The 22608-nt window shown below is 44.9% G+C and overlaps 1 protein-coding gene across 1 annotated transcript in view; it reads right to left on the bottom strand.

The window, feature by feature from the left end:
• Positions 1-302: 302 nt before the first annotated feature.
• F8 (coagulation factor VIII) overlaps positions 303-22608 on the bottom strand; it is a 589495-nt gene continuing 567189 nt past the window's right edge. The window contains exon 26 of the mRNA XM_085630970.1: positions 303-3243. Within this exon, the coding sequence (XP_085487096.1) occupies positions 3088-3243 (156 nt within the window). The 3' untranslated portion in view covers positions 303-3087. The remainder of the gene's footprint in view (positions 3244-22608) is intronic.

Genomic DNA, 22608 nt, shown 5'->3' with positions numbered 1-22608 from the left:
TCTAATGCAGACGAACAGTTGAATTACTTTATTAACCTTCTTGCTTTGTCAAATTTGCTTGAAAATGCACCATTTGCCTGCACTTTTTAAAAACAATTCTTGGGGGAGAACCCACCCCCCGACCCCCCCTTAGGTTGTTCAGGCTTGCTCACTACGCTCGCTTGCCGATGTGCACTTCCCCGCAAATTTTACGCCCTACCACTTTCGGATGTCACCAGCCGCCCCTGCGAGAGACAGCGGTCCCCAGTGCTGGAGTTCTGCTCCCATCATTAGGTCCTGAGGAATCTCACCCTCACACAAGGTTGTACTATAAATATTTGATTTTAATAATCAATGACATCTCAGACAACACCCGAGACCTCCGCTCCTCGCGACATCTCCTGTCTCTCATTCTATTGCATCGCGACACTCTATATAGACATTCCAAAAAGTCACACATCTCACTTCTTAATAGACATATAATACACAACAGAGCCTAATAGATACATACAAAACGGCAAAAATTGTAATTAACTTGGAGTCCATTAAACTAGAGGTCATTTAGAATAAAGAATCTGCACATCACTGGAATAAACATGTAATTGACCCCAGGTAAACCTTAACAAAAGATTGTGAGGAACCTCAACATCTAATGGACAATGCAAGCACTGGGATGAGCAGGTTTACAAGTGTTACTTTTACTTTCCACTCAAAGCATTACTGCCAATCTTACCCCCGCCCCACGTATCATCAGCCAATGCCTGCCATGAGTAGAGAGATATTCCCTTCACTGGGTACACAAGGAGTCCTTTCACAACTCTTCCTAACGTGAAACGCTGTGTTCAGGCTCTGAGTGTCCATCATTTGTTTTCATTGTGTTCCTGTTTCGCCACATGTCTCGGTACAGTGTATTTTGGCCATTGTTGTCTTCCCGCTGGAACCTTTATCATAACGAAGTCAGCTACTCTTATTTCTGTTAACTTAATTGACTTTCAGTTCATCTTCTCTCTAATTTTCCAATCTTGGTAGATACAGGTCACAAACGTCCCTTGTTACACTCCATCCATCCATGACAATCACTAGTATTTGGTCTCCAGCTTTTAAACAACTCCAAAGGCGTCTTGACTGGAAGAATGTGATTGGAAATGATATGGTAGTATGCTTTCCTTCCACCTGTCCCTACAACACTTCCCACAGCTTCTCACAAGTTGAGTGCACTCTTTTATTGTTCTCTTTAATCTTTCTAATATGCTATTTGTTTCGGGGTGGTATAATCCACTTCATCCTGCTCATTGCCACTTCAGGACTCATACAACCATACAAGGGTGAACTGAATATTCACTTTTAATTATCCATCACCTCTCAGCCACCCAGTGACACCTTTACTCTTCTGAGGTCCCCGCTTTCTCCCTCTGTGCACAATCCGTCGCATCAAGCCTTTCTATAAAGACATTCCAAGAAGTGACAGGTGCATGGCTGAGGGAGAAGTGCCCACCGGCTCTCATTCTGGCAGCATAAATGATGGGCCCAAGGTAAACAAATGGAACGGTTGTTAGCCTGCTCCAATGACATGGTGCAAGAAAGAGACAAGCATGCCTGTGTCCCTAGCCTATCCCAGGCCCAAGGTGCGAATCAGAGACAGATGGGCCTCTGCGCTCGCAGCGTCTTCGTCTCCAAAGGACAGAGCCTTTAGCGAACCAATGGTCAGAGTCGAAAGCAGGCACCCCGGCCCGGTGAATCCACATATAAAGAAAGTAGGTTTAATGACAGAACCTTTCAATGGAACGGAGCCTAGATGGTCCCTCAAGGAAATGTATCCCCAACTTTTTGATGACATGCTTTAGTACATTCCATTGTGTGGCTCACTGGACACGGTTCACACCTAACCAACGAAATTACCACAGTACACTCTGATTTTGGCATGAGGTGATAGGGTCAAATACCTATCATTAAAGCATGCAGACCAAAGTGAGGAGAGCAGGGCACATCACAACGGAATTGTTAAGAAAAAAAGAACACATTCTCCCATTTCAACTTGTTTCTTGATTTCTGAGATTGCCATTCGTGCTTCCTGCATGAGGCCTCGCTGGCCCAAAGACTCTTGCAGGGTGCCACAACTGAAGTGTGTATAATTGCAGCCCTGATGGAAACTGGCCCCATAGAATCAAAAGGAATCATTTTGTAACCATCCAGTGAAGTCCACTGGCATTACTGAATATTATGTTTGCTAAGGGTGGGCCTACACATTTGTCAACTCTGCTAAGAAACTAGGGTGTGCTTTGGCCCCACACCTGTGGACAGACTGCTTGAAACTGTGTGGGTGAGCCTGTTGTGGACCCCGCAAACATTAAGAGCTCCAGGTACAGGCTCTTGCACATGGGTGATTGGGAATGCTTACATTATTGTGTCAATCTGTGTATTGTTTGGTCTGAGAGGGCTCAAGATGGAACCGAGCAAATCATTCTTGAGACACTTGGACATAGTCAGTAAGTAAACATTCTTGTACCTCCCTGGTGGAAATGGGCTAGTGGAATGTTTTAATTGGGTGCTTAACGGAAGTTACATGCAGGGGAGAGATTCTAGAAGAACTACAAGGAGAATTTGAAGAACAAATTCAGAGACGGGCAGGAGATTGCTGCTCAAAGCAACCACAAGTGCTGAGTCCAGAGGAGACCCAGAGATAGAGTCCACACTAGACAGGGTTTAAAGTCCAGAGCAGACCCTATTAGAGGTGCCCACATCTCAGGGATTAAAATACAGAGTAATGCCTGGAGTTCAGAGAAGGCCTTAGGGATGGAGCCCAGAACATGTCTTAGAGGTTAAAGTCCAAAGCAGCCTCCACACATGAGGGCCAGGGCAGGTTTCAGAGGTTAAATTTACAGGAGAACCAAGGGTGTATGGTAGGCCTCAGGGATAGAGTCCAGAGCAGGTCTCAGGGGTTAAAGTTACAGGAGCACCAAGGCCTCAGGGATAGAGTCCAGAGCATGTATCAGGGGTTTTAGTTTAGAGGAACCCTAGGGTCTAGGGTAACCCTCATGAATAGAGTCCAGAGCAGGTCTCAGGGGTTAAAGTCCACATCTGGCCACAAGGACCAGGGCCCATGGCATGTCACTGGATTTGCTGAGTCTCACAGCCCAGAAACTCCACTCTCAGGGCGATGCTGTTTTCCCAGCTGCGCGGGTGGATCCTCACATACTGAGCAAAGAGCGGAGGGTCGAGCACATTCACCATCACACTGAAGTGATCTCGGTTTCCACTGAACACCTGCAGAGACAGAAAAAGAAAAAAACCTCAAACATTGACCTACATTGTGAACAAAAAAACAGTGACAACAAGCATGTGCTGGTAACATGAGTGATGTCACCACGAAACTGAGGCAGAATGTCACAGCTGCCTTGTGACACTTTTAGGAGTCATGCTCCTCAAGACACAATCACAATACTGATGGGATATCCTTTTTAATTCAGGTGTTTAATGCCGTAGCGGTAAACTGATGTTTCCTGTGATGTGGGGCGCTTTAATACCTGTGATGTCAAGTTCTTTCATTTGCAGGTGTAATTTCACACTTAGAACGCGTCTTGTTTCACAGGTGTGATGTCACATCTGTGACGTGCTGCTCTTTACGTCACAGGAGTAATGTGATACTCTAATTCCTGGGTGGTGCGCCACATGTGAGTTCCTCCCCATCCACAGACGCATCGATACAATTTAGAATTTAATCAACTATTTATGTACCTTCATGTCATGAGTGATGTAATATGCGACGTCATCAGCAGTGCATTGCGGTGGCGGGAGTTATAGTTAGCTGAACTAACTATAACGGCTGAATTTCTCTGGTTCTGTACAAGTGAAATGTCCAACTAACTATAACGTCCCTGAAACCTATGTATTTTTCAGTGAATTTCTAAGGTTTTTTAAATGCTAATTTTTAACTATAATGTCCCTGAAACCTATGCTTTTTTCAGTGAATTTCTAAGGTTTTTTAAATGCTAATTTCTAACTATAACGTCCCTGAAACCTTTGCTTTTTCAGTGAATTTTTAAGGGTAATTTTTAACTATAACGTCCCTATTAAGTCCCTTTGAATCCTGAGGGTCCCTGGGGGCCAACTAGCCCACCAGGTACCTCCAGTAAGCACCAGAGAGCTGCGTTGCAGAGAGGTGTTCCGAGGCTACGCCCCTTTTTACACCACGCTGCAAACGCGGCTTCTGGTGCACTGCTGCGCTCAGAGGATGAAGTTCACTTGTGTCCTGAGGTCCTCAGGACACAAGAGGACCTCATCGCCCCACCAGCAGTGCACCAGAGTGGTGCAGAGTGGAGTAAAAAGGGGCATGGCCTCAGACCACCTCTCTGCAACACACCCTGGCACGTTGTAATTTGGAGGAATAAGTCTCCTTGAATCCTGAGGGTCCCTGGAGGCCAACTAGCCCACCAGGTTCCTCCAGTAAGTGCCACAGAGCTGCGTTGCAGAGAGGTGTAAAAAGTAGCGTGGCCTCAGACCAACTCTCTACAACACAGCTCTGTGGTGCTTACTGATGGTACCTAGTGGGCTGGTTGGCCCCCAGAGACCCTCAGGATTGAAGGGGACCTAATCCCACAATTTACAACGCGCCAGGGGGCGTGTTTTCACACTTGTTATATCAGGCCCGTCCCCTCCCTGCACCACTGTGCAAACGCGCCGCCTGGCACGTTGTAAGATGGCGGATTAAGTCCCCTTGAATCCTAAGGGTCCCTGGGGGCCAACTAGCCCACCTGGTACCTCCAGTAAGCGCCACAGAGCTGCGTTGCAGAGGTGTAAAAAGGGGCGTGGCCTCGGACCACCTCTCTGCAATGCAGCTCTGTGGCGCATACTGGAGATACCTGGTGGGCTAGTTGGCCCCCTGGGACCCCCAGTATTCAAGGGGAATTAATTCCCCAACCTACAACGCGCCACAGGGTGCATTTGCAAAGTGGTGCAGAGAGGTGGCAGAGCCTCCGGTGAGATGAAAGCTTTAAAAATATATATTTTTAGAAGGGTGGCGGTGTGGCCCCCCTTCTTTTACTATTTTTTGGGCCCTGGGGATCCCATCCTCCAGACCCTGACCCCTATTTATAAAAAAACATTTGTAAAAAATGGGAATGGGGCAGCGTGGCCCACCTCCCGAGGCCAATCTCGGCCCCGGGGACCCCATCCCCCAGGGCATGGCCAGTCTTATTTGAATTTTTTAATTAAATTCTTTGGAGGGGGGCCGCTTGTCCCCCTTCCTCAGGCCAATTATGACCCCGGGGACACCTTTCCCCGGGGCCGGCCTTTCCGGTTTTGTTTTTTATTATTTTAATTTTGCGGAGGAGGGGCCTGACTGCGCCTTTGGGGACCGGGGAGAGGAGCCCCAAATGCCCCCACGGTCCCGCCGGCTACCTGCCTCCTGTGGGAGCCGGCATTGCTTTTGCACAAGGGCAGATGCTGACATGCAGCTCCCCTTGTGCAAAAGCAATCTGCTTTGCTTGACTGAAGTGAGAGCAGGTTTTCCTGTTCTCGCTTTAATCAAGCAAAACAGAGTTTGCTATGGCAGGGCGGGAGATGTGACCGCTCTGCAATAGCAAACGGCAATGTCCCGGGGGTGGGTACCCCAGGACATTGCAGGAGCAGGCCCTAGGAGGTGGCGGTCACCAGGGCCATCAAGGGCTCCTGGAGGGGGGCCGTATGGCCCCCCTCCCATCATTTGCATAACTCCGGGGAGGTGGTGGTCCCCAGGGCTTGGGGGGGTCAGTGAGTCCTCCCCACCCTCCTTTTTTTTTGAGCCCCGGGGACGTGGCAGTCCCCGGGGCAGCAGGGGGGCCGTGTGCCCCCAGTGCATATTTAAGTAAAGCCCCAGGGGGTGGCAGTCCCCGGGGCTTGGGGGGACCTGGGAGGCCCCCCACACACTAATAAATAATCCCCGGGGAGGTGGTGGTCCCCAGGGCTGGCGGGGGGTTGCGTGCTCTCCCGCATATAATTTGCATAGCCCCAGGGAGGTGGCGGTCCTCGGGGCTGCGAGGGCCCCTGCGGGCCCCCATGATATAATTATGGCATTTCCCCGGGACCTGGCCCACCTGGGAGCTCATTTAAATGAAGCACGGGAGCCCGCTCCATTTTTTTTTTCCTCGGCAGGATCCACGCACCCAGCGCCAATTCTGCCGATTCTCCCTGTGGGACCCCCTGAGCAGGCCTGGGGCTCAGGGTGTTTCTACCCTGCCCCCTTTTCATGTTTTTTATCTTTGTTTCACCCGCTTTCTTGTGACTCGGTTACCAAGTCACAAGATGGCTGCCAACACTTCCTGGTTTGGAGTGTTGGCAGCCAATCAGAATTTAACTCGTACTTGGGAGGGTTCCCGGCTCCTCCTCGGTGCTCAGGTATCGATATTTTTCTTTTTAAAATTTCTCAGGAACTACTGAATAGATCAATACCATTTGAAAAAAAGGGCGCACTCTAAACCAAGACCTACCTTTTAGCGAAATTTGGTGTAATTGCGTTCAGCAGGTCAGGCTGTAGCCGGCAATAAAGTTTCTAATGGAAAATAACATGGAGAAAACACGCTTTGGGACCCCCTTTTTTTCTCGGCCCCCGCTTGACGAATCACCCCAAAACTTTCAACACAGAAACTGAGCGATCCGGCCCTATTTTTTGGAAAATTTCACGAAGATTCGTCAAATGGCGCAAAAGATATTGGCAAATCAAAAAACACTTTTCCTATGGAAACTAGGTTCTGACTATAACTAGCTACTGGCGACTGCTGAGACAGGCGAAACGCGTCACCGAAAGAAAATAAAGTCAAGAGTACTTTTAAATTTCAACCCGAGTCCGAGCGTCGGTATCCAGAAAGAGATGGTGAACTGAAGTTGGTATATATATATATATATATATATTATCTACTGGCGGTCGCCAGTAGATAGTTATAGTTAGGACCGTGTTTCCATAGGAAATCTCAAAATTCTATTTTGAATAACTTTGGCGCCGGTTGACGAATCTTCGCGAAATTTTCAAAACTAATGGGGCGCTCCGCTCAGCTCCTACCCTGAAAGTCTCGGGGGGATTCGTCAAGCGGGGGCCGAGAAAAAAGGGGGGTCCCAAAACGCGTTTTCCCCATGCATTTTCCCATAGGACTTTTAGTCGAAGGTACAGCCCGAACGGCTGAACAGAATTACTAGAAATTTGGCAGAGAGGTAGTCCTCAGGTCAGGGATGTGCCTTTTGCATATATGGAGTCAATCTGTTCAGTAGTTCCTGAGAAAATTGCAGTTAAAAGCACATACATATCTATAGCAGCGCACCGTGCGCGCACCCTTAAGTGCCCGAGCGTCATTCTGATTGGTTGTTACATGTCAGTCAACGTTCGAATCGGTCGAAATCAGGAAGTGTCGGCCGCCATTTTGTTTGTTTTCAGTGCGAGAGTGGAAAAGGAAGGTGGCGAACGTGAAAAGGGGGCAGAGTAGAGAGTTCCTGACCCCCTAGCCTTGGTCAGGGGGTCCCTGAAGGACCCCGAAGGCAGAAAAAAACATTTAAATTTAAAAAAAAAAAATCGCGGAGCTGCGCGCATAGTGCCTGCACTGTGAAAAACCATAAAAAATAAAATAGAAATTAATACGTAGTTTATTGAAAAATAAATATATATAAAAAAATTATAAAACAATCATAACTTAGCATTTAAAAAACCGTACAAATTCACTGAAAAAACTATAGGTTTCACACACGTTATAGTTAGGAATTAGCATTTAAAAAACCTTGCAAATTCACTTAAAAAACCAAAGGTTTCACACATGTTATAGTTAGGTGGATATTTCACTCGTAAAAAACCAATGAAATTCCCCCGTTATAGTTAGTTGAGATAACTATAACTCGCGCGACCGCCACTCTATCACAAGGATGATGTCATCAGTGATGTCATGAGTGATGCCACTGACCATGTCATGAGTGATGTAATATGTGACGTCATGAGCAGAGGATTGCGGGCGCGCGAGTTATAGTTATCTCAACTAACTATAACGGGGGAATTTCATTGATTTTTTACGAGTGAAATATCCACCTAACTAAAACATGTGTGAAACCTATGGTTTTTTAAGTGAATATATATGTATATATATATATATATATATTCACTGAAAAAAACCATAGGTTTCACACATGTTATAGTTAGCTGGACATTTCACTCGTACAAAACCATTGATATTCCCCCGTTATAGTTAGTTCAGCTAACTATAACTCATGCGCCCGCAATCCACTGCTGATGACGTCACATATTACATCACTCATTACATGGTCAGTGACATCACTCATGACATCACTGATGACATCTCAAATGACATCACTGATGACATCACTGATGACATCATCCAGTGAATATGTGTCTTTCTGAAAAATAAATATTTTTTATATATGTATATCTAAAGGTTAATGGAAGAAAAAATGGGTAAATAAGTGTCTAAATGGATGGGTTTTTTTGGTAAAATTAATTGTATAACTGACTTATTAACAGTATCTTAGTGAATACAAGTATTAGTGAGTAATGTTTAAATATTTAAATATCTGTATCAGTGTCTCACGTTGTGGATAAGTTGCTGCATGGGTTGGAGAGTAGCTACATGAGTGTGTATATGGGTTATTAGTTCATTTTTAGAGTATCAGTATGAGTGTCTGTATGGTTCAGTGGGGGATGTTACTTAGCGTATGGACGCATGAATGAGTGACTCACTGTTTGTATGTATTTTGAAGACAGTATGTGAGCCGGACAGTATGGGTGGATGAGTGTGTGTATGGGTGAGTAAGAGAGTGAATGACTGTCTCAATAGTGTCTTTATGAGTAAGTCCATATGTTTTGAACTAGTATATGTCAGTATTGATGTATATAAGTGAGGATATATGAGAGTGAGAGATTGGAAGAGATCCTGTATAAATAAGTATGTGTTTCTATAAGTGATTGTTTTAGAGAGTAAGTATGTGTACGTTTCTGTAGAAGTAAGTGTACTGGTGTGTGTATAGCTGTACATGCAAGTAAATGGATGTTTATTTGCATGTGTCAGTATGTGTGTGAGTAACTCTATGTATGAGTGTAGGTGTGTAACAGGATGTATAGGTGTATGAGTACATATGATGACTGAGTACATGTATGAGTGACTATATAGAAGTGTTGATGAATGAGTGGATGCGTATGTAGATTTTGGAATTACTGAATAGGTTGTTTTAACTGGTATTGGTATCTCTATAGTTTTCAAAACTTTAGTTTGTATTTTTCAATGTGTGTATCAAAGTTTATATTAGGATAAGAGGAGGTCTGCCACTCTTACACAAGGATGATGTCATCAGTGATGTCATCAGTGATGTCATTTGAGATGTCATCAGTGATGTCATGAGTGATGTCACTGACCATGTCATGAGTGATGTAATATGTGACGTCATCAGCAGTGGATTGCGGGCGCGCGAGTTATAGTTAGCTGAACTAACTATAACGGGGGAATTTCAATGGTTTTGTACGAGTGAAATGTCCAGCTAACTATAACATGTGTGAAACCTATGGTTTTTTCAGTGAATTTGCAAGGTTTTTTAAATGCTAATTCCTAACTATAACGTGTGTGAAACCTATGTTTTTTTCACTGAATTTGCAAGGTTTTTTAAATGCTAATTCCTAACTATAACGTGTTTGAAACCTATGGTTTTTTCAGTGAATATATATATATATATAACTGCTCACTTTCCACTTCAGACGGAGCACTTGCGGGCGGGTGCCGGTTTGCGGTAGTGGACCCCGCTACGTATTTCGCTCTATTTCCTCAGTCGTAAAGAAATAACACACTCACGGGGGGCGCTTGAAAATTTTATTCAGCAACCAACAGCAAACAAACGTGTTTCGGCGAAAAGCCTTCTTCGGTGTTCATGACACATCGAAGGAGGCATGTTTAAATGGCATTCTAATGGAGCACTGAAATCAAGAAGGGACATAGAGCCATTCTACTGAAAGACACCTTCTGAGTGCATCCAGATCTCCTTGAAAGATGTTCACAGTGTGGATTGTAGGTCATAGCTATGTCTTCCGGAGTGAAAAGTATGCAGAAAAAAGAGGTATTGTGAAAGACCTTGATTTGCCAAATGTAGACAATAAATGGATTGGTCAGAGAGGGTTAAAGTGGCACGAATTAATGCCTTTGTTGAAATCCTTTCTACATCTCACACAGCCTAACCTTATAATTGTGCATTGTGGTGGAAATGACCTAGGCACTTTAACTGGGGTAGGTCTGGAAATGCTCGTTAAGGACACCTTTGTGCAATTGATGTCACTTTTTCCACAAACTACCTTTGTATATTCTAATATATGCCAAAGGCAAAAGTGGAACTGGTCCAACCAATATTGTCCACAGATTGAGAAAGCAAGAAAGCACGTCAATAAGTCTGTTTCTGCTTTCCTCAGAGACTATGGTATGGGTTCTATATACCACAACAACTTGCGTCACAACATGCAAGGCATTTATAGAGGAGACGGTGTACATTTCACAGATGAAGGGAACAGAGTCTTCCTCTTGAACTTTAGATTGTGCATCGGTACTTACTTGTAGGTACCAAAAAACACTCAATGAACACAACGGCTCTTTTTAGAGCCAACCAACATCTAAACACTTACACATGATTTTTAAATCTATGTTTTTTACGAATTTTTTGCCACCGTGCGCGCACCCCGCGATTTTTTGAAAAAAAAATAAAATGTTTTTTTCACCCTTCTGGGTCCTTCAGGGACCCCCTGACAAGAGCTAGGGGGTCAGGAATTCTCTACCCTGCCCCCTTTTCACGTTCTCCACCTTTCTTTTTCACTGTCACACACAAAACGGCGGCCGACACTTCCTGATTTCAACCGATTCGAATGTTGACTGACATGTAACCACCAATCAGAAATATGCTCGCGCACGTTATGGTGCGCGCACCGTGCGCGCACGGTGCACGCTTATAGATATTTATGTGCTTTTAACTGCAATTTTATCAGGAACTACTGAACAGATTGACACCATATATGCAAAAGGCACATGCCTGACCTGAGGACTACCTCTTTGCCAAATTTCAAGTAATTCTGTTCAGCCGTTCGGGCTGTACCTTCGACTAAAGGTCCTATGGGAAAATGCATGGGGAAAACGCGTTTTGGGACCCCCCTTTTTTCTCAGCCCCCGCTTGACAAATCACCCCGAGACTTTCAGGGTAGGAGCTGAGCAGAGCGCCCCATTAGTTTTGAAAATTTTGCGAGGATTCCTCAACCGGCGCCAAAGTTATTCAAAATAGAATTTTCAGATTTCCTATGGAAACTCGGTCCTAACTATAACTATCTACTGGCGACCGCCAGTAGATAATATATGTATGTATGTATGTATGTATATATATATATATATATATATATATATATATATATATATATATATATAATTTAATATCGCGTGCAAATCACCTCAACTGGGGTATCTCGGAGCAAAGTCGACCCGAAGAAACTTTGTAAAACAGTGCGGTCTTTAATGCTTTCCTACTTTGCTGTAGTCAGGGCGCCTTCAGACAGAAAATGGCAATTTATTCCAGAAGGTGGGAGCCAAGTCAGAGAAGGCTCTTCCACCACATTGATGACACAAAGGAGTTGCAGGACAGTTTAAATTCCTCTGTGGCGCAGTAATATATAGATTATGCTGACCTGGAATGAGACGAATATGTGTTTGAGCTGCAAGAAAGGTCCGATCTTTTTGGAAGTTTAGATGAAGATTTAGAAGAGGCATCTACTTTTGCTAAGGGAAAGGATCTTTTCAGGGGAGGAATGTTAAACCGGGCCATGATAAAACATCTGCGTAGTTCAGTATGGTGGCCAATCAACCATGTTACTAAGTTTTTAAAGCTTTGGGTCAGGAACTCTTTGGACAAAGAGACTCATAATATGCTTCGGGTTGAGTGCCCCAGACCCTCGACTGGTGACAAGCTTTGCAACACTCCCAGCCTGGACCCTGAGCTCATAACATTTTTGTTTGAATTTGGCAGGGACCACAGAAAGGGGATTGAGAAGTGCCTGAAACAATGTTGGGACAAGGCCCTTGATATGCTGGGTCCTCTCACCCGCATTCATGATATGGCTGGGGAGGCCAGGAGCAAAAATGGCAGGGTGAATGTAGAGCAGTTGAGAGGTTGGGCACAACGTGCCATTTGTATGCAGGGAAAAGACTAATTCAAGCCTAATCACAGAAAGGAGAAAGGCCGTCCTAATGAGGATGAATCCTAGACTGACCAATTTGTCCACTAGGTGTTACCCTGAAACCAGTCCCAGGATGCTTGTTTCCCATCCAGGTAGGACCTGGCTTGGCAGTTCGGGCTGGACTGTTCCCATGAGGCACAGGGTCAAGACTGATTTGCATATGGCTGGGTCTGAACTGGGCTGGTGAAGTGACCTAAAGAATGATGATGGATTCAACCCAGATCTGTTACTGGCGGTGAGTGTCTGAAATGTTTCAGCGCTCGGTCCATCATCTCCTTGTGTTTTCTTAGATAAATGTAAACCTTCCTAATTCATCTAAAAAAAATAAACCGTCCATTTTCATGTTTTTATCTATTTTCGGACGTGTCATTCTTTCCTTTCTTTTAACTATCATACAGCCAGCTTCAGAATGCTGCAGTTTTATTTCTTATTATTTTTACGCTTTTAAAACCTGTTAAATATGTTTTCCAAAAAATATATAAAAATGGAGGCTTGCAAGGCTCGACCCATTGGCTGTGTCAGTGCCTGGTAATATTTGTAAACATTAAAAGATCTATTTTTCAACACCGGTAACTTTCACAGGTCTCCTTCGTTCATCCTTCATAGGACTTGATCACAACAGTGACAAAAGTTAGATATTTGGACAAAATATTGATTTTGAAATATCGAGCTACAGAAATACTGACTTTTAAATATTGTAACACATAAATATTGTGATGCAGAAATATTGTTTACAATAATATAGATTTTTTAGGTAAGTAATATTGTTTTCTAGAATATCTGTGTTGTTAATATAGTTGTCAATACAATAGCTATAAAAAAGTTCGTTTTTTAAGTATCTTTGTGTTTTATTTCATATATTAATATATATTAATTTCATATTATGAAAATTGTTTGCATAATTGCTGATAATATTTGTAAATATTGTTTGTAATTTTAAATGATTTATAATTTCTAATTTAATAGTTAATTGTAATTTATAGTATTGTAGCGGCATATGATTTTTGTAGTTTTATAGAGTGGGAAGTTAATTAAGTATAAAAATCATAATTACTTTTAAATGTATAATTAATTATTTATTTGAAAATATATTCTGTATATTGTGCAATTATATTTTTTAAGTTATATTATAGGTATGGGTGGTGGAGTTATTTAAGTAATCATTGATTATTAATTATTAATTAATATACTAATTATTTAATTGATTACTAATTATGTAAATTGTGTAATCATTATATTTTTAAGTTATATTTTAGGTGCAGGTTGATGGATTTGTAGGGGTATGGAGTGTGAAGGTAATTCAGTAATAATTAATTAATTATTAATTTCTTATAAAATATTTAATTGATTAATAATGATGTAAACTATTTAAAACATTTTTTTATGGTATATATCAGGTGCAGGCTGTTGTGTTTGTAGGGGCATAGGTTGGGAAGTTATTTAAGTAATAATTCTTTAATTAATTATTTATTAATAATTATTTATTTGATTATTAAATATGTTAATTGTGTTATACTTCTTCAATGTAGTTATATTTTAAGTGTGGGCTGCTAGGTTTGTGGGAGTATAGTGTGGGAACTTTAATAATATAAAAAATAATAATTGTTTAATTCAAAATTTATTATAAAAAATTGTAATAATCATGTAAATTGTTTAATTGATTTTCAATTTTATATACATAATATTTTATATTTTTATATCAAGTGTTACATATACCTGGTCAACTAATAGCGTTATCAAAATATCCTATGAGTTTTAAGTGAAGTACTTTTCCTACTTTGGCACAGACTGGAGTGAGAATAGTTAACTTAACCCCTCCAAGTCCAATGCTTTCCCTAATGTTGCACAGACTGGAGTGGGAACTGTAAATGTTACCTCTCCGAAGTCCAATGCTTTCCTTACTGTTGCACAGACTGGAGTAGAACTAGTAAATTTCACCCCTCTGGAGTCCAACACATTCCCAACTGTTGCACAGACTAGAGTCGGAATAGTAAATTTAACACCTCCGAAGTGCAATGCTTTCCTGACTGTTGCACAGACTGGAGTCGGAATAGTAAATTTAACACCTCCGAAGTTCAATGCTTTCCTGACTGTTGCACAGACTGGAGTCGGAATAGTAAATTTAACACCTCCGAAGTTCAATGCTTTCCTGACTGTTGCACAGACTGGAATTGGAATAGTCAATTAAATACATCTAAAATTCAACGCTTTCATTAGTGTTACTCAGACTGGAGTGGGAATAGTAAATTTTACCTCTTCGAAGTCTAATCTTTCCCTCGTATTGCACAGACTGGCGTGGGAATAGTACATTTAACCCCTCCAAACTCCAACACTTTTCCTACTACTGAACAGAGTGGGAGGGGAATAGTACATTTTAACCTTCCAAAGTTCAACGCTTTTTCTACTGGTGCACAGACTGGAGTGGAAAGAGCAAATTTTACTCTTTCGAAGTTCAACACTTTCCTTACTGTTGCACAGACTGGAGTGGTGATAGTGTATGTTTTATTTTGTGATTTAAATACTTATTTTTCAAATTGTTGAATATATATATATATATATATATATATATATATATATATATATATATATATATATATATATATATATATATATCCGATCACAAAAGATAACGCACTCTCAGAGGTCAACTCTTTATTTCTTCGACAATCGCTACGTGTTTCGACACCAAATGTGTCTTGCTCACACGATGTTTGAAACTTTACTGAACGTGCATTTATACAGATATGTAAAAATAGAAGTACTTCATTGTTTCCTAACACAAGATACCTATATGGCAGCCATATTGGAACAGGTACCGGCCTCGTATTGTCACACATTGTTTTGCTATTAAAAAGGGGTTACGTAAATAATATACGAGTAGATATGGCTGTTGTTAGTGCCAGAGACATATTACTTGAATAAAACTAATAAAATACAGTTTATGCACTGAGTCTGGCACCGGGTGTATGATACATGTAGTAAACCCGAATTCAAGTTACCAAAACTTTATGAGTTACTGACACAGATTGTCGCTGTTCCCCACATTAGTATATATGAACAAAACCTTCAAATTTGAAACGGACTAGTGCCATTTGCTAGTATGTACACATTAATATATATACAGTATCAAACGTATACCTATTGAAATACATGATACATTCGTTCAAAGTTCTGTTCACATCATTAACTCGTAATTGACTGATCCTAGGGCCGTCATTCCTGAATAAAAGGCTGAAAAATAGGATTGTATATATCTGGACTAGTGCCCATACATCACCAATGCCATGTATTAGTGAAGGAAACTACTTCTAGATACCAGCTGGTAAAATTGATTCCAAATTATACTTCTCACGTGACACCACAACATGGTTGTACTACAAAGGATTCTAAGTGTAGTGAGTCTCTATTCCATAATCCTATAAAATAATTATGGAAGACAAATTTAAACGGAAAAAGTTATTGTGAAAATTATATATATATAATCAAGGAGTGAAGTTCTTATCTTATTGGACGTGCAGTGGCAATCCTGGTGAAGAAAAGGGTAGGGAGCCCGTGCCGTGTCTTGAAAAGTGAAGGGTCCCTTCCTTTCCTCCTAGACAATAAGAAAAAGAAGAAAAACAGGACCCGACTTTGTTTACTGATATATATATATATATATATATATATATATATATATATATATATATATATATATATATATATATATATATAATAGTATGTGTTTTTTGTTTGATTTTATATTATTTGTATTATATATATATCTTTTTTCTAAATATTTTAAATATTACTAGCATGTTTTTTATTTCACAGTCTTTTATATTTAATTAATTTAGTAATGTGTTTTCAGATTTTTTATGTTTATTTAAATATACAAATATATGTGAGTATATATTTATATATACATACACACACACACATTATCTACTGGTGGTCGCCAGTAGATAGTTATAGTTAGGACCGAGTTCCTATAGGAAATCTGAAAATTCTATTTTGAATAACTTTGGCGCCGGTTGACTTATCTTCGTAAAATTTTCAAAACTAATGGGGCCCTTCGCTCAGCTCCTACCCTGAAAGTCTCGGGGTGATTCGTCAAGCGGGGGCTGAGAAAAAAGGGGGGTCCCAAAACGTGTTTTCCCCATGCATTTTCCCATAGGACCTTTAGTCGAAGGTACAGCCCGAACGGCTGAACAGAATTACTTGAAATTTGGCAAAGAGGTAGTCCTCAGGTCAGGCATGTGCCTTTTGCTTAAATGGTGTAAATCCATTCAGTAGTTCCTGAGAAAATCAAAAGTAAAATCACATATATATCTGGGCGGAGTCTAACCACACATCTCATCATGAGATCTGATTGGCTGTCAGCACTTCATCCAAGAAGTGTTGGCAGCCATCTTGGGACCAATATACATGATAGCATCTCATTAAAAAGCATTGCAGTTAATAGAAGGTTTTAAGACTTTAGTTACATTATAAATCATTTGTTGATGGTACCATACTCATTTTAGGAATTGTGGCGTGTTCTAAGGTGATTTTACCATGTGAAAAAGCCTTCTGCTGTGATATCATGAATCATGTTTGAGAGAAAACTATTTTCTCATGCTTTTCCCACAGAGGTTTGGAAGGTGATCTATAAGCTAACTGAGAGCATATTTTCTGTAAATTCACATTATCTTTCTCAGTCATGTGAGAATGAAGTCTGACATTCTCAGTAAAACATGTACATCCAACAAGGGCAGAGACTGTCAGTTGATTCCTTTGTGTTCTACTGCAGCTCCCATAGTGTTCTAAAGAACAACTAGAGCGCTAACAGTCTTACATATGACAAAAGTATGGCACACCTGAAGCCATCTTGATTGGAATAAAGTGGTAACACTTAAAACATTTAATTTACAAAGGAACACAATGAGGGGATTCATTTTGCCATAGAAATTATGATTAGTTCTGCAGAAAGAAAAATTAGGGCACATTTTGACTTCTCAAATCCTCTTCTATTTCATAAACAAATTCTGACATGCAGACTGAAACATGCACTTTGAATACCAGCAGCAGACTTCCCTGGTGAGCAGTAGTTTTACTACAGTGATCTAATGAGCAACTAGAGTGCTAACATTCAGAATTTATGACAAATGTGTGACATATCTGAATACCTTCTTGATGGAATCAAAGTAAAAAACTGAAAGCATTTCCTACTGAGGAGACTGCAGTAAATGAGGAAATTAGGAAACTTCATAACAAATAAATCTCCCAAGATGGCCACCAGCCACAAAAGAGCCTAAATGCAGCACAAATATCACCCAGATGTAGCCCACATGTAGCCCAATGACAGAAGTGTGCAAAACACTTATTTTTTGTGTATTTGCAGTTTTATATAGTGCAGACCTGTCAGGTATTGGAGTGCTTTACATGAGCATTGGTTACATCACACAAGATCAAATTCATTGTGGTTGTAGACATGGGGAGATTAAGTGATTTGACCACAATCACAGAATGTTGAGCTGAAGCAGAAACTCTAACCTGGTTCCCCAGTTGCAAAGTCTGCAGCTCTAGAAGTAACACCACATCCTCTCGCCAAGGTGCAACATTTAATCAAGTGGTCAACTGGATAAAAAAACATAAAGATTACAAATAATTTAAAATTTCTTTGTCGCTATTTGAAAACTCAGAAAATATGTCCTCATTTTAGTTTTTTAGAGCACTAACCATAATTTTGATGCAAATAAGACCCTCTCATATATGTAATTTCTAAAGGAAATACTCTAGGTATTACAGTTTTGATTACATCAAGATGACATCAGGCGTTCCACACTTTTGTAATAAATATAAAATGTTAGCAATCTAGTTGTTCATTGGGATACTGTTGAGAGGCAGAGGCCAGGGGCACGGACTCTGAAAACTGAAGGCAGGTAGGAGAGTGCAGAGGCAACAATTTGACAACACTGGGCAGGCAGGAAGGGCAGTGACAGCACAACAGACTATGGAGGGCAGTGGAAAGGGGGGCAGGGGCAACAAACCAACAATACAGGACTGGCAAGAGAGGCTGTGGCAATATAATAGACCATTGTGGGCAGAAGGAAGAAGCAGTGGTAGTACAACCATACATCCCAACAGACCCGATTCAGCCAGGAAACGTCCAATGTTTTTAAGCTCAAATGGGCTTTATTTGATCTGTCTCCTGTCTACAATCTCCTCTTTTTCAATGTAACTCAAAGGGGAAAATCAATACCCCAGTTTTTTTTCAAAATCTCTGTTGGAAAGGCGTCTGCCGGAAGGGGGTTCGATACACGTCTTGCCCACCCCTTTGACCCACCTCTCCCAAGTAAGCCGAACCAGGCGCGCACACCCTGATCTGCACTGTAAACAGAGGGACACCACACGTATTCTTTGTAGGACGATAAGTTCTTTTATCGATGATTTCAGGGATCTTTATGACCCAAAGGCAAATAGTACAGCAGTGGCACAACGTACCACAAATCAGTCGTGGGGAATGGGGGTAGCGGGACAGTCTTTCAAGATAGTGTCTCTGCGAAATACCCTGTGGAAGCTCACAATCCTCGAGCTGGAGGGTGTCGTGTCTCTGGGCGATCTCTTATCGAGTCGTCCTCAAGGGGAGCGCCGCGAGTCTCTCAGCAGGCACAGGTGGTCGGAGTTCAGGAGCCGCGATTCCGTCCGCAGGGCTCAGATGGTTCAATAGCTGGGGGGCCGCGAGTCACTCAGCAGGCCTAGGTGGATCAGTGTTCGGGAGCCGCGACCTCGTCCGCAGGGCTCAGATGGTTCAATAGCAAGAGGCCGCGAGTCACTCAGCAGGCCCAGGTGACTTCAGCGCTCAGGAGCCGCGACAGCGTCAGCCGGCTCAGATGGTTCCAGGTCTTCTCTGTCCTTGTTCCTCCGGCACCCCTTGTTATACTCCGCTGGTTCTTTGAAGTCCGGAGTGCTCGCAGAGGGGGGACTGGGGTGACGGAGGGGGTTCGGCGGGATTTCCTGCCGCTCACTTCTTTGGTCTTTTCAGGTGGGTCTGGGAGGGACCCCAGACGCTCGGTAGGGGAGGCGCCTGCTCCCCAGGGGCCGGGTGGCCGATTGAGTCCTCCCGGGGAAGGCGACCCGAGGTGTGACTGGGCTGGCGCCTCTGGGTCTGGCTCGAGGGTTCCCGCTCCCTCGGTTGGGCATGCGTGGTAGGGTGTTGAGTCTGTCAGGTCTCTGGCCGGCCCGTGGATCGGGGGTGGCTGGGGCGGCCGGAGTCGGGGATGTCGTGTCTTGAGGGTGGTTGCCGGTTGGTGGGACGATGGAGAGGGCAACGCCGTGAGGCCGGTCTCACACGCGTCCCCCCCAGCTGAAAGGCGTGGAGAACTACCCATCCACTGGGGGGTTCTCCTCGCCGAAGCGGAAGAACCGGGACAGGCCGTCGGCGTTGGCATGATCCGTCCCGGGGCGATGTTCGACAGTGAAATCCATCCCTTGGAGAGAGATGGACCATCGTAGTAGCTTGGGGTTCTCCCCCCTCATCCGCATTAGCCACTGCAAGGGCCGGTGGTCCGTCTGTACTCGAAAATGGGTTCCGAACAAGTAGGGCCGCAGTTTCTTGAGGGCCCAGACTACGGCAAAGGCCTCTCGCTCTATAGTGCTCCAACGCTGCTCTCTCGGCAGCAGCCTTCGGCTGATGAAGGCTATGGGCTGATCAATGCCCTTGTCGTCAAACTGCGAGAGCACGGCCCCGATGCCATGTTCGGATGCGTCGGTCTGGACCACGAACTCTCGGGAGTAGTCGGGGGCCTTGAGTACGGGAGCGGTGCACATGGCGGTTTTCAAGGCGTCGAACGCCTGCTGGCACTGGGGGGTCCACTGCACCTTCTGCGGAAGCTTTTTGGAGGTCAACTCTGTGAGGGGCCCTGCGATACTACCATAATTTTTAAGGAACCTCCGGTAATACCCCGTAAGGCCCAGGAAGGCCCGAACCTCTGTCTGCGTGGTGGGGGGCTCCCAGGACTTGATGGCATCGATCTTCGGCTGGAGAGGGGCGACCTGGCCGCTGCCCACCTGATGCCCCAGGTAGACCACGGAGCCTTGTCCGAGCTGGCATTTGCTGGCTTTCACTGTCAGGCCCGCTTGGCGCAGGGCCATTAGTACTTGTCGGAGGTGCTGGAGATGCTCGTGCCATTGAGAGCTGAATACGGCGATGTCGTCAAGGTACGCTGCGCTGAACTCCTCGAGTCCGGCCAGGACCTTGTTCACCAACCGCTGGAACGTGGCTGGGGCGTTTTTCATCCCGAACGGCATGACCCTGAAGCGGTAGTGGCCATCTGGCGTGGAGAAGGCAGAGCGCTCTTTCGCCCCTTCCGTGAGAGCGATCTGCCAGTACCCGCAGGTCAGGTCGAAAGTGCTGAGGAACTGGGCGGCCCCCAGGCGGTCGATGAGCTCGTCGGCTCGGGGAATAGGGTGAGCGTCTGCGCGGGTGACCGCATTGAGCCCCCGATAGTGTACACAGAATCTTAGTTCGGGGGCGACCCCTGGGGAGGCAGCCTTCAGGACCAGAACCACCGGGCTGGCCCAGGGGCTGTCGGAGGGCTCGATGACCCCTAGGTTGAGCATTTTCTGTACCTCGGTCTTGATGCAGGTGCGGACCCGGTCAGGCACCCGGTAGGCTCGGTGTCTCACAGGTGGGCAGTCGCCGGTGTCCACGTCGTGGACACACCAGTCGGTCACCCTTGGAATGAGGGAGAAAAGGTCTGCGAATTGTCCGAGCAGCTGGCGGCAGTCGTCGGCCTGCTGGGGAGCGAGGGTGTCCGACAGTTTCACACCCTCCACGGAACCGTCCAGTTCTTTTGTGCACAGGAGATCGGGCAGGGGTTCAGTGTCCTCTTCTGCCCCCTCATCGGTGGCCAGTAGCAAACTCAGTTCTGTCCTTACGAAGTGGGGCTTGAGACGGTTTACGTGGAGGACCCGGAGGGGGTTCCGTGGGGATTGTACGTCGACCAGATACGTGACCTGGCTCTTCCGTTCGACCACCTTGAATGGACCAGTCCATTTGTCTTGTAGGGCGCAGGGTCTCACCGGAGCCATGACCCAAACCTGCTGGCCCGGCTGGAACTCGACCAAGGTTGCGTTCTGGTCATACCAGCGCTTCATTTCTTCTTGGCTGGCCTCGAGGTTAGCCTCTGCAAGTTCCCTAAACTTCCTCGTCTGGTTGCGGAGCGCCAGGATGTAGCGGAACACATCTGGGGGTGTCCCCCGGGGGCTTGTCTCCCAGCCCTCTTTGACCAGGCTTAGGGGCCCTCGAACGGGATGTCCGTACAGCAGTTCGAAGGGGCTGAACCCCAGAGACTTTTGGGGAACCTCCCGGTACGCGAACAGGAGGCAAGGGAGGAGGACGTCCCACTTCCGGCGCAGGGGCTCTTCGAGGCCCAGGATCATTCCCTTCAGAGTTCGGTTGAAGCGCTCCACCAGGCCGTTGCCCTGGGGGTGGTAGGGGGTCGTGAATTTATACGTAACTCCGCACTGCTGCCACAGGGACTTCATGTAGCGGGATATAAAGTTCGTGCCGCGATCACTCACAACCTCGCGGGGAAATCCGACCCGGGAGAAGATCCCCATGAGAGCCCGGCCCACCACGGGAGCCGTCACGGTGCGGAGGGGGATGGCCTCGGGGTAGCGGGTGGCATGGTCCACCAGGACGAGGATGAATCTGTGGCCCTGGGCGGTCTTCGGATCCAGGGGTCCCACGATGTCGATGCCGACCCGCTCGAACGGGGTACTCACAACGGGGAACGGTTGTAAGGGAGCTTTGCGTTTTCCGCCACTCTTCCCACTGCCCTGGCACGTGAGGCAGGACTTGCAGTGTGTTTCTACATTCGCTCGCATCTTGGGCCAATAGAAGTGGGTCACCAATCGCTGGTATGTCTTGTCTTGGCCTAAGTGTCCTGCCAAGGGTACATCGTGGGCCAGGCCCAGGAGGAGGCTCCGGAACCGCAGGGGTACCACCAGTACTCGTGCTGCGCCTAGCTCGGCTGACTTTTGCTCGCTGTAGAGGAGGCCATTGTCCCAATAAACCCAATGGGTTCCGGTCTGATCACCGGCGACCTGGGCTTTGGCTTGTTGTCTAAGTCCCTCGAGGGAGGGGCAAGTGGTCTGTTCCTGGCAGAACTCTTCGCGGGAGGGCCCCCCTTCGCAGTGCCACTGGGCCAACTCGGGCAGTTCTTCGGGTTCCATCGGGGCCTCTGGGGCGGAAGGTTCCGGTCCTTCCCCTCGGTTAGTGTCTCCTTCTTCCTCGGAAGGAGGGTTGTCTGCTTCTGGTAGGGGGTCCCTGTTCTCGGGGAAAGCGTTCGGTAAGAGGGCTTCACCGCCCTTGGAGGGGGCCACTCGTGCGGTCATGGAGCGCGTGGTGGTGCAGACCCATTCCGTTAGGCCCATCATCTCTAGGT

This window comes from Triturus cristatus, chromosome 10, assembly GCF_964204655.1.
Source record: "Triturus cristatus chromosome 10, aTriCri1.1, whole genome shotgun sequence".
NCBI classification, from domain to species: domain Eukaryota; kingdom Metazoa; phylum Chordata; class Amphibia; order Caudata; family Salamandridae; genus Triturus; species Triturus cristatus.
Note: the sequence above shows the minus strand (reverse complement) of the source record. Positions and strands in the feature narration are given on the sequence as shown.